The sequence below is a fragment of the Salmo salar genome, chromosome 15 (genome assembly GCF_965601325.2).
Source record: "Salmo salar chromosome 15, fSalSal1, whole genome shotgun sequence".
NCBI classification, from domain to species: Eukaryota; Metazoa; Chordata; class Actinopteri; order Salmoniformes; family Salmonidae; genus Salmo; species Salmo salar.
The window spans coordinates 85,475,488-85,488,516 of NC_138305.1; the positions used below are offsets into that span (position 1 = coordinate 85,475,488).

At 41.9% G+C, this 13,029-nt stretch overlaps 1 protein-coding gene across 6 annotated transcripts in view; it reads right to left on the bottom strand.

Annotated features, from left to right (window-relative positions):
- Nucleotides 1-201: 201 nt before the first annotated feature.
- Nucleotides 202-13,029, bottom strand: part of LOC106571997 (guanine nucleotide-binding protein G(I)/G(S)/G(T) subunit beta-1) — a 52,052-nt gene continuing 39,224 nt past the window's right edge. For 3 of the 6 annotated variants that reach the window (XM_014145678.3, XM_014145675.3, XM_014145676.3), the window contains 7 exons: nucleotides 8,458-8,521; nucleotides 8,049-8,211; nucleotides 7,505-7,571; nucleotides 7,074-7,275; nucleotides 6,415-6,631; nucleotides 5,057-5,172; nucleotides 1,749-2,089 (listed from right to left, as the gene is read on the bottom strand). In XM_014145678.3, the coding sequence (XP_014001153.1) occupies nucleotides 5,066-5,172; nucleotides 6,415-6,631; nucleotides 7,074-7,275; nucleotides 7,505-7,571; nucleotides 8,049-8,211; nucleotides 8,458-8,521 (820 nt within the window). In that variant the 3' untranslated portion in view covers nucleotides 1,749-2,089; nucleotides 5,057-5,065. Of the gene's footprint in view, nucleotides 2,090-3,001; nucleotides 3,757-5,056; nucleotides 5,173-6,414; nucleotides 6,632-7,073; nucleotides 7,276-7,504; nucleotides 7,572-8,048; nucleotides 8,212-8,457; nucleotides 8,522-13,029 lie in introns of those variants that run through there. The other 3 variants (XR_014380675.1, XM_014145674.3, XM_014145677.3) reach the window with 3 other exon arrangements.

Genomic DNA, 13,029 nt, shown 5'->3' on the forward strand with positions numbered 1-13,029 from the left:
TCGTGCATTAAACAATATTTCACTGGAGACATCGTTCAGCACAAGTGTTTGCTATAGTAAATAACTAATGCAAATATTGTAAACGTAAAAAGCAACAATTATTTAAGTGTAAAAGAAATCACTTTATTTGTAGTTACAATAACTAACATTGCTAAACATTTCAACTAGCATATTTTCTCAAATAATTATACTCACAACACATCTCAAACTGCATTTTTATTATATCTTAAATAACAATACATTTTATCTTGCATCCAGCTTTCAGTTGTACACTGTCTAAAATTAAATAAAAAAAGGTTAAGGGAACAGTGGGGGTGTAGAGATCTAGTTATTTCATGGAGAGAGGAAAAAAAAGGGAAATGCATTTGTAATATTTTTTTATTTTTTATTGCCAACTCCACGCCTAACGCACAATTACAGAACATTTTGTACAGAATGTCGCAGAGAAAACAGAATGGAAAAATGCCACTACTGCTAAAGAAAGAGTCTCTGTTTACAAGGAGAGGGGTACAGAACATTCTGCCATTCAGATGCTGCAAGTTCCTTCTTTTTTATTATTAAAGGACAGAAAAAAACCTGTGTTACAAAATGTTTATTTTTTTTGTCACTGGAATTTGTTTGCTACAGAAGAAATTAACATTTCTTTGTTCCATTTGTGTCTGTACGTGCATATGTGTTTAAATGTTTACATTACTTTTAAATCAAGGAATCCTTCCCAAGTATGGATATAAGACCAGGTAACTGTTTGTTATGGTGTTTGCTGCTCTCAAGTGCATAGCTTTGACATTTTAATTGAATTATTTATGCACAGATTAGCCAAAAACAATATAAATACCATTGTAATTATGATATATTTAACAGGTTATTTTCTTAAAAAGAAAAACATCAGAAGGACTTAGTTCCATATGCACCTCTTTTTAAGCAATTCTACAGCATGCGATCCTAAGAGTTAACCCACCCATGGCAGAAAACTTTTTTTTCTCTTTTGTTTACTTAAAAAGTTTCAATATCATTATTTTCAAACATTGATTTATACAACATGTCGTTCAGAGTAGTAACTGCATTTCCAAGCACAGAATGGGTTCCTCTTGAAACTCCGGAAAGAAACCGGGGTATAAGTGGAGGCCTCCCTACCCAATCACATCACCAGTCCCAACCACAGTCAACAGAAAAAGGAAATAAAATAAAGTGACAAGATGGGATTCTTCATTTCAATATTCTACATTGTCACCAAACAAAAAGGTGAAGAGAATGGGTAAAAAAAAAAAAGTTTCGATTTGTTTAAAAATTAGCATTCATTATCACAAACAGCAGGTGCTTGGTTAGTTAACTTTTCTTTAAACATTATTCTGCATATGCAAAGTAAAATTGTGTGCAAACAAAAATTCTTGACTAGACAGAAAACCCCCAAAAACTGAGTAAAGTATCTTGGGACTAAATATTCAGAATGGCCAGACACTGTCGGTGGCTCATGGACTCCCCGTTGAAGCTAAATTCTCTTGCCTTTTTTTCCTGATGTGATAAAGCTGGATTAAAATGACATGATCATTTGTAATTTTTATTTCCAACCTACAAAACTTGATTCTAAAATATATCAAGACTAAGAGATAAAAGAAAGCTTTTGATCCTCAATTTACCAACAGGAGGCCACTGATCTAGTTCTGGGGGGATAAAAAAAGAGGAAAATAGCATGACCGAAAAATAAAATAAACATGGCTGGCCAAAAATCTATCAAGAGTTAGATCATCGGTGTAAATGACCTTCACTCAAACCTGTGTATTGAAGATGTATGATATTTGCATGGTGGTGAATGTATTTTCATTCAACACAATATCAGAAAATGGTCCCAGGAGGAATGCACAATTTCTTCCCCATTCCATTTCATACCACTACAATTCCTCATTTTTTTTAGCTGAGTGATAAACAATTGTGCTCTTAAATGAGAAGGAGAGAGCATTTTTGCCCTTGGTAGTTTTTTGGGGTGTTGGGAATCAGTATAGTGGTATTTTCAGAAAAGTGGATATGCAAGAAAATTGAACATTTTTATGTTGGAATGGTCTTCCACTCAACTTTGGAGTCCGGATGCCATCTGAAAAAAGAAAGCAGGACAAAGAAATACAATTATTGTTATTTGCAACAAAAGTACTTCCTAAAAGTGTACAGTCATTGTAGACAATTAACCTCTTAAAAATGAACCAAACAAAACTGATTGGTCAACGGTGGGCTACAAACTGGATGGCCGCAAACCAACAAGCAAAGTTAAGACTGAGCTAGACTTGATTTTAGTGATCTTCCCATGTTCACCCCCAGATGGCAGCAGACATTCAAACTAGAGACTATGATATCCAGTGCTACACTAAATTACCAAAACTATCTGGACACCTGCTTGTCGAACACCTTATTCCAAAATCACGGGCATTAATATTGAGTTGGTCCCCCCCTTTGCTGCTATAACAGCCTCCACTCTTCTGGGAAGGCTTTCCACTAGATGTTGGAACATTGCTGCGGGGACTTGCTTTCATTCAGCCACAAGAGCATTAGTGAGGTCGGGCAATGATGTTGGGCGTTCAGGCCTGGCTCGCAGTCAATGTTCTGTATGGACCTTGCTTTGTGCACGGGGGCATTGCCATGCTGAAATAGGAAAGGGCCTTCCCCAAACTGTTGCCACAATGTTGGAAGCACAGAATCGTCTAAAATGTCATTGTGTTGTAGCGTTAAGATTTCCCTTCACTGGAACCATGAAAAAAAGCCCCAGACCATTATTCCTCTTCTACCAAACCACTTAGGCAGGTAGCGTTCACCTGGAATCCGCCAAACCCAGATTCATCCGTCGGACTGCCAGATGGTACTTTTCCACTGCTCCTGAGTCCAATGGCGGCAAGCTTTACACCACTCCAGCCGATGCTTGGCATTGCTCATTGTGATCTTAGGCTTGTGTGGCTGCTTGGCCATGGAAACCCATTCCAGATGAACAGTTCTTGTGCTGACATTGCTTCCAGAAGCAGTTTGTAATTATCTTTTTATTAGAATGTTATTTTCTTTTAACATGGGTTACATAGACAACCAAACTAAGCGTACCACATAGACTAAGTACAATCAAAAGGAATACAGCAAAACATTATACCAAAAGCAGTAATAAAATGGAGAACAAAATTTTACTTCACAATGATAACATGGGGCATTTATGGGAGGTTTTCTGCAGGACAACAATGGAGACTAGATTTTCCAAAATGTAACAGACTTCTGGTATAAATGAAAGGTAAGTTTCTCTAGGGGTAGAATAGCAGAAGCTTGAGAAAGCCACATTATCACAGATGGTACTTCAGGTGTGGACCATAACTATATACATTTTTTGGCTAAGTAAACAAGTGTATTGAACAGATGTTCAGAGTCAGGGTCAAACACAATGTTACAATAAATTCGGTGAAAAAGCTAATTGTCTACCCAAGATGTTCTGGATGTATAAATGAATATCATTCCAATAAGACTGGATTCTGCTAAAGTACCAAAAAATGTGCATGAAGGTGCCAGTATCCTGTTTACATTTGAAACATAAATGTGATGCATTGGAAAACATTCTTTGAAGGCGGACAGGTGTAAAGTAGGTTCAATGAAAACATTTGAAATGTAGTTCTTGTATGCGAGGTGCATTTGGGGTAGACCCTTTCGCAGATAGAAGCCCATTCTTCCTCACCGAATGCATGTCCAATGTCTTTCTCCCAAACATGTCTCAACGCGTCATAGGATGAGGCACTTCTGTTCAATAAAATAGAATACAAGTCGGAGATTAAACCTCTCCGAACTTCAATCATTTGAAAATGTAGTTTAAAAATCGACTTCTGACCCTCTATGAAGTGTCTAAATTGTAGGTACTTAAAATCTGTTGGATGAATCAAACTCAGTTTTTATCTGTTGGAACGATTTAAGAGTGTCCTGAGTAAATAAAGGCACAAAGTCAGCCATACCCTTTGTCTTCCAGTCCAGAAGTTCAATACTCCTTATTGTGGGGGAGGGTGGGGGGTTCAGCGCTTGGTGGTCACGTTCTGTGAACTTGTGTAGCTGAGCCGTTGTTTCTCCTAGTCACTCTAGGAGCTGAGCTCTTCAGTAAGGCCATTCTACTGCCAATGTTTGTCTATGGAAATTGCATGGCTGTGTGCTCAATGTTATACACCTGTCAGCAACTGGGGTGAGGCTGAAATAGCCAAATCTACTTGTTTGAAGGGCTGTACACATAATTTTGCATATAAGTCTATTACACAACCTCAACACTCCATCCACTCAAATACAATTAGGCAAGGATGATGAGATCAATCTTTATCCAAGTTACACTGGTACATGGTCCCCTCATGAGAAACCAATTTTATCCATCAACTGATACAGAATGCATTCTCATGGCAGCTCAACCCAATAGGACAACCCACTTTACGAAGTGGCACAGATCCCATGCAACTACATGGCACCTTTACTTGGTGTTATTACATAACAATACACAGTAACTCAATTGAAACCATAGGCTATTTCCACTCAGTATAATTATAGTTTCATATAGCGCATCTGCACAGTGTTCAGCTGAGTAAACACATTCTGGTTACCAATGTAGCTGTAGAGGAACTATAGGGCATAATGAAACAATGAGGGAAAAATACATTTCTTCACCCAGGACATAGAGCAAGTACAACTACATTCCTATTCAAGTCAATCATGCATTCATGTCTTAATTTACGGGGTCCATGTTATTGTAAGGCATATTGAGATGTTTACATGAACAGAAGTTATACTCCACCTCCAGATATTTTAGAACTTTTCCAGTTGAAAAATGATATTCAGAGTACAACCATAGTAATATACACATATTACACTTTAAGCTTCAATAGAGACATTTGGAGCAAAACAGCGCTTTTGACTTAAAACTGACATTCTACAACTTCAGAAAAGGTTAAGGTAAAGTGAAGTGAATTAAACGGGAGTTAAATGTCCTTTATGGGGAGAGATGAGGAGAGTGCCATAGCATGTGAGGCATACTTGTGGTGGGAGGGCAGCTGTGAAGTGTAGTTACCTTCAGAATCTAGTTCCAGATCTTGAGGAAGCTGTCCCAGGACCCTGTTGCCACGGCCATTCCGTCATCGGTCACACCCAAGCAGCTGACACGGTTGTCATGTCCAGCCAGGACACCTAGGGACAGAGCAGGGTCAGACCGTGAGATCATATCACAACACTCTCAGCCAACACCACACCATCTCCTCTGCTCACTTAGTTTGACCCTTAAAAAGATAATTCCATGAACGACCTGGCTAGTCTAATTCTGTGTATGAGTTCTATTGCATTGTATAAATGGAAAAATCAGTTATTAGAAAATGTTACTAGTACAAGTGCGTGTGCGTGTCAGATCTAGCCCATCGCTTTCTCCTTGGATCCAGACCACAGTCAAAAGCACTAAACTATTCATGCCTCTGTGGGAGCTCGTCCGCTGCTGGAGCAGGTGAAACAGCAGGGGCTGCATCCACAAACCCTGTTACTGTACAAACTAGCTTTCACTTGCACACTCCCTGTCATGGATTTAACAATGGTGAAAACTCCCTCCAGCCAATGCTTACACCAGTCTTATGCTTTTGAATCCATGAAGGGAAGTCTAAGTGCACAATTCTGGAAAAAGGTGGAGAATCTGGAATTCTCTAGTTCAATCTGCTCTATACCCAGAATTGCTGTATGTCTGCAGTATCCCTGCTGTACTTGAGGAACTAGTCTGGCTACAACACCGACCCCTGTGTGGCCCCAGACGGTATCTCCGATGTGCTCAACTAAAGTAACCCTGCTGTCATCTGATACCTATAGCACCCCAGTCATTCCTGTAATACGGAGATGCTCCAAATCAATATCTCTCGGGGACTCTTTTTTTGTTGTTGTCACATGGGCCGAATAAAACACCGTGGAATGCTTACCAACAAGCCCTTAACCAACAATGCAGTTAAGAAAATATTTACTAAATTAACAACTATTTTAAAATAACAAAAATAAAAGAACAATTCTAAGGCTATATGCAGGGGGGTAGCAGTACCGAGTCAAAATATCCCTGCTACAGTAGAACCACACCTAGTAGATCTAGTCCATTCCAACACCCCACCCCTTTTCACCAGCACTGGCTGCACTAGCTACATTCCACCCTGTTCCACAACCTGGAGGTCCTGATAGGTGTGTACAACCGTCAGAATGTAGCTTGACCACGGCTCTGCCACTGTACCCCCGACTTTTGTCATCATGGCCGCCTCAAAGTAGGATGAAGTTGGCTCTAGATCTAGCGTCAGTTTAGTGTTTTCCCCCCTAACCATTAAGGATGGGATTGGGGTATCCGGTGACCTGATTCTAGACCTGTGGTTAGGTTGCTTTTTAACCCCGTCACACTTGCCCGGCATTTACCTGCACGGTCGGCCTTGAGGCTGTCCCACACGTTGCAGTTGAAATCATCGTAGCCGGCGAGCAGCAGGCGGCCACTCTTGGAGAAAGCCACCGAGGTGATGCCGCAGATGATGTTGTCATGGGAATAGACCATCAGCTCCTGGTCAGCGCGCAGGTCAAACAGCCTGCAGGTGGCGTCGTCCGATCCCGTGGCAAAGGCGTTGCCGTTGGGGAAGAACTGGAGGGAGGGAAAGAGGGGGGAGAGACAGTGAGGTTTGGTCTGATAAATTCCTCAACGCTCTCCATGCGGTGTGTTTGTATGAGCTAGTACATAATGGCTGCCACAGCATCACCAAGGTGGGTGCTATACATTGGTATTGAGGATACCTTTCATAATGTAAAGCACTTGGTATTGACCAAGTGACCACGCATACTAAAGTTGCCAATGGACAATAGATATGTCCACAATAACATTTAACAACCTAGTGTGTATACAACAGTGTCTGTTTTGAAGTCTCTGTATGTCTGAATGCAAAAGACAACCACAGGTGTGGGCAGCCCGCAGCGGAAACACTGGTGACAAAAGACACTGGCATCACAGGTGGGAGTTTGTGGCTCTGCTTTGAATGGAGGTGTAGCTAAGTAGGTTGAACGGCGGTCGGGTCGTGTGATTGACTTACGCAGATGGCATTAATGTCCGACTCGTGTCCGGTGAAGGTCTGTCGGCACATGCCTTCTCTGACGTCCCATAGCTTTGCGGAGGCGTCACATGCCCCGGACACAAACAGCCGGGTGTCGGGCGCCAGCGACAGGCTCATGACGTCACCGGTGTGGCCGGCAAACGTGGTCGTCTGCTGGCCCGTCTCAATGTCCCAGAGAGCACTGGGGGACGGAGAGTGGGAGGGAGGAGAAAAGAGAACACATCTGAGGGGAGTTTGGAGTGAGTGCTTTGTCATACTCCTGGTTTGCATTCAGATATCTGCCTTTTCATGTATTCTCAAAATGTTATCAACACAACAGTGCAGAACTGGCATATCCACTCAGTGAACATGGGATGGGTATCCATCCATCCACCCATTCTTCCTCAGGGAGGCACAGTTCCCTCACTCACCAGGTGGTGTCTCCAGAGCTGGTGACAATCTGGCTGTCATCCACGAAGCGACAGCAGGACAGGTAACCTGGATGCCACAGGAGAACAGACAGTAAGTCAGTCAGCCAGCCAGCCAGCATTGAGAAGCAGTCACAACACACAGGGGAAATGGTCTCAAGACAGAAGGAGAAACTAATTGAACTACATTACAGTTTGTACATTATAGGCCTGACCCTGAAGGGTACAAATAGTTTATAAGAAGTGAATGTGTACAACAGAACCAGCTCAACAACACTAATGTGCCTTTTCACAGCAACTAGACAGACACAAGTCCTGTCATGAGACTGAAATAAGTGGTACTGGTTAAAAAAAAAATACATCTAGTGCATAAACAATACCTCTCCTGCAAACTGAATGTTGACCATTGTCTATCATGTGTTACAGGTGAGCTGGCCGTGTGTGTGTGTGTGTGTGTGTGTGTGTGTGTGTGTGTGTGTGTGTGTGTGTGTGTGTGTGTGTGTGTATATATACACACTGTGGTACCTATTAGGGGTGACTACCGTACCCGTGTGTCCGGCCAGCTCACGGCTGACACGCACGTTGCCCTCGCGGGTCTTGAGGTTGTAGATGGAGCAGATGTTGTCTAGGCCTCCGCAGGCCACGTAGTTCCCAGAGGGGGCGTAGGCGCACGTCATCACCCAGGAGGAGCGCAGTGGGATGGCGTGGACCTGAGGGAGACAGGCCGGAACTCTTGGTTTGATTCCAGCATGGACCACATATACTGGGAAGCCTATATCACATGTCACATATACTGGACATCCTATGTCATAGTCATGAAACAACAAATGGCGGAGAATCTTTTTTTGTTTAGTTGCCCTCATGTCTTTAGGTAAAAGAAAAACATGTGAACAAAAATGCATTCAAATGTGAGAGCTTCCTTTTGATTCTTAAAGATGTGGACAGGTCAACCTTACCTTGTTTGTGGTGTAGCTGTCCCAAATAATGAGTTTACCATCCTGGGAGGCACTGACTAAAAGCCTACGGGGCAAAAGGAGAGCAATGATTAAACCAGTGACATTAAAGGAAATCTTAAGAGCACTAGTATTATTAGGGCACATGAATGACTGATATCCACACACCACGAATCCAAACAAAACATGTTAAGTTTGGAACTGTTAATAATAACAAAGTCATCAAGCAGAACACAGGCACGCAGACACATGACGGCTTCCCTATGAACATAGGGTGAAACCATGTTTTGCATTTTAGGGGTGGTGTGGTTTCCAGGGGTCTTTATGGCTGGGGAGCATCTCACCACTATCTGCGCAAATCAAACAGAGTCGCCACGGAAACCAGGCCCTTATGGTCAGAGATGGCTGGCTGGGGCACATTGGCTCCCTTCGGACCCACTCAGTGTATGCAAATCACACATGCTAACAAAAACACATGCTAACACACGCACGCTAACACGCACACCTACTTCTTTACTCTCCAACATCCCTGTCACGCATAATAGGAAGGACAAGGTAGGTAAGCCTAAATTATGGGTGTGGTGGGTGTAAAACTGTAAGAGTGGGTGTAAAACTGTAAGAGTGGGTTAGAAGCGGTAGCTTCAGCACTGGCAGTGATTCAATTCTTCCTGTCTCTGTGGTTTGAAATCATCTGCTGTTGGTTGAGGCTGATGAAACACTGCTAGGTGTTTCATCAGCCAGAAGAGGACTGGCCACCCCTCATAGCCTGGTTCCTCTCTAGGTTTCTTCTTAGGTTTTTGGCCTTTCTAGGGAGTTTTTCCCAGGGAGTTTTTCCTAGCCACCGTGCTTCTTTCACATGCATTGCTTGCTGTTTGGGGTTTTAGGCTGGGTTTCTGTACTGCACTTTGAGATATCAGCTGATGTACGAAGGGCTATATAAATAAATTTGATTTGCTAGGTGTTTGCCTCAGGTACAATAGCCTTCCAACTCCTGCACGCTAAACTGTTGCACCCTTAAAAGAGGGTCAAAGTAGCACGTTTGGAAAAGAATAGGACATTTTTCAAATAATGAATAAACCACGCTTGTATGGATTTATTTTTGCTTTGGGTGGGTTTTGAAAAAATAAGCTCTAGTGGAAAGTTTACTTTGAACCACGGGCGGTGTGTCACTGTCCACTCAGTTTCTCCAGAGTGAGTAAGATGCTTAGCAGAGATTGCAGCGCATTATCTGACTTTCCAAACACGCCTGCAATAAAGCAGGAGTGGAATTTACTAGCGCTCTTCTACTAGCTTAGCGCTGCTCTATTCACTTACATTTACTGATTACACATTGGCATTTGGATTACTTCTGCTTTTCCATTAGACTACTGCACCTCAATGTGAACAGAGGCATTCCAAGTGACTTGAGGACTTGCACTCCTGCTCGGAGACACTTCATGAATAGACCCCTGCTCTGGGTCAATTAAAAGGAAACCCACCAGGAAGTGCGCTATAATTATTATTACTATACAGTTGAAGTCGGAAGTTCACATACACTTAGATTGGAGTCATTAAAACTTGTTTTTCAACCACTCCACAAATTTCTTGTTAACAAACTATAGTTTTGGCAAGTTGGTTAGGACATCTACCCTGTGCATGACACCAATTTTTCCAACAATTGTTTAGACAGACTATTTCACTGCATCACAATTCCAGTGGGTCAGAAGTTTACATACACTAAGTTGACTGTGCCTTTAAACCGCTTCCAGAAAATTATGTCATGGCTTTAGAAGCTTTGATAGGCTAATTGACATAATTTGAGTCAATTGGAGGTGTACCTGTGGATGTAATTCAAGGCCTACCTTCAAACTCAGTGCCTCTTTGCTTGACATCATGGGAAAATCAAAAAGAAATCAGCCAAGACCTCAGAAAAAAAATAATAATGTATAGACCTCCACAAGTCTGGTTCTTCCTTGGGAGCAATTTCCAAACGCCTGAAGGTACCACGTTCATCTGTACAAACAATAGTACGCAAGTATAAACACCATGGGACCCCGCAGCCATCATACCGCTCAGGAAGGAGACGTGTTCAGTCTCCTAGAGATGAAAGTATGTTGGTGCAAAAAGTGCAAATCAATCCCAGAACAACAACAAAGGACCTTGTGAAGATGCTGGAAGAAACAGGTACAAAGGTATTATATCCAGAGTAAAACGAATCCTATACCGACATAACCTGAAAGGCCGCTCAGCAAGGAAGAAGTCACTGCTCCAAAACCGCAATAAAAAAGGCCAGACTACAGTTTGCAACTGCACATGGGGGACAAAGACCACACCTTTTGGAGAAATGTCCTCTGGTCTGATGAAATAAAAATAGAACTGTTTGGCCATAATGACCATCGTTATGTTTGGAAGAAAAAGGGGGAGGCTTACAAGCCGAAGAACACCATCCCAACCGTGAAGCATGGGGGTGGCAGCATCATGTCGTGGGGGGGTGCTTTGCTGCAGGAGGGACTGGTGCACTTCACAAAATAGATGGCCAAACAGTTCATGAGGGAGGAAAAGTATGTGGATATATTGAAGCAACATCTCAAGAAATCAGTCGAAGTTAAAGCTTGGTCGCAAATGGGTCTTCCAAATGGACAACAACCCCAAGCATACTTCCAAAGTTGTGGCAAAATGGCTTAAAGACAACAAAGTCAAGGTATTGGAGTGGCCATCACAAAGCCCTGACCTCAATCCTATTGAAAATTTGTGGGCAGAACTGAAAAAGCGTGTGCGAGCAAGGAGGCCTACAAACATGACTCAGTTACACCAGCTCTGTCAGGAGGAATGGGCCAAAATTCACCCTACTTATTGTGGGAAGCTTGTGGAAGGCTACCCAAAACATTTGACCCAATTTAAACAATTTAAAGGCAATGCTACCAAATACTAATTGAGTGTATGTAAACTTCTGACCCACTGGGAATGTGATGAAAGAAATGAAAGCTGAAATAAATCACTCTACTATTATTCTGACATTTTACACTCTTAAAATAAAGTGGTGATCCTAACTGACCTAAGAGAAGGAATTTATACTAGGATTAAATGGCAGGAATTGTGAAAAACCGAGTTTAGATGTATTTAGCTAAGGTGTATGTAAACTTCCAACTTCAACAGTACATACACACACACTACCGTTCAAAAGTTTGGGTGTCACTTAGAAATGTCCTTGTTTAAATAAAAAAAATACAGTGCAGAAATTGTTAATGTTGTAAATGACTATTGTAGCTGGAAACGGCAGATTTTGGGGGGGAATATCTACTAGGCCAATTATCAGCAACCATCACTCCTGTGTTCCAATGGCACGGTGTGTTAGCTAATCCAAGTTTATCATTTTAAAAGGCTAATTGATCATTAGAAAACTCTTTTGCAATTATGTTAGCACAGCTGAAAACTGTTGCGCTGATTAAAGCAGCAATGAAACTGGCCTTCTTTAGACTAGTTGAGTATCTGGAGCACTAGCATTTGTAGGTCCGATTACAGCCTCAAAAGGGCCAGAAACAAAGAACTCGCTTCTGAAACTTATCAGTCTATTCTTGTTCTGAAAAATGAAGACTACTCCATTTGAGAAATCGCCAAGAAACTGAAGATCTTGTACAACGCTGTGTACTACTCCCTTCACAGAACAGCGCAAACTGGCTCTAACCAGAATAGAACGAGTGGGAGGCCCCGGTGCACAACTGAGCAAGGGGAAAAGTACATTAGAGTGTCTAGTTTGAGAAACAGACGCCTCACAAGTCCTCAACTGGCAGCTTCATTAAATAATACCTGCAAAACACCAGTCTCAATGTCAACAGTGAAGAGGTGACTCCGGGATGCTGGCCTTCTAGGCAGAATTTCAAAGAAAAAGCCAGACTGGTGTTTTGCGGGTACTATTTAATGAAGATGCCAGTTAAGGACTAGTGAGGGGTCTGTTTCTCAAACTAGAGACACTAATGTACTTGTCGTCTTGCTCAGTTGTGCACTGTGGTCTCCCACTCTATTCTGGTTAGAGCGGGTTTGAGCTGTTCTGTGAAGATAGTACTACTACCTGTGAAGCACAGTAGCCTTAATTTCTCAGAACAAGAATAGACTGACGAGTTTCAGAAGAAAGGTCTTTGTTTCTGGCTATTTTGAGCCTGTAATCGAACCCACAAATGCTGATGCGACAGATAATCAACTAGTCTGAAGGCCAGTTTTATTTTATTGCTTCTTTAAAATCAGCACAATAGTTTTCAGCTGTGCTAACATAATTGAAAAAGGGTTTTCTAATGATCAGTTAGCCTTATAAACTTGGATTAGTCATTTACAACGTCTACACTGTATTTCTGATTAATCGAGATGATAGTTGATGTTATTTTAAATGGACGAAAAATGTGCTTTTCTTTCAAAAACAAGGACATTTCTAAGTGACCCCAAACTTTTGAACGGTAGTGTGTGTGTGTAAGAGATATATCTATCTATATCTCTCTCTCACACACGAAGTCGGAAGATGACATACACCTTAGCCAAATACATTTAAACTCAGTTTCACAATTCCTGACATTTAATCCTAATAAAAAATTCCCTGTTTTAAGT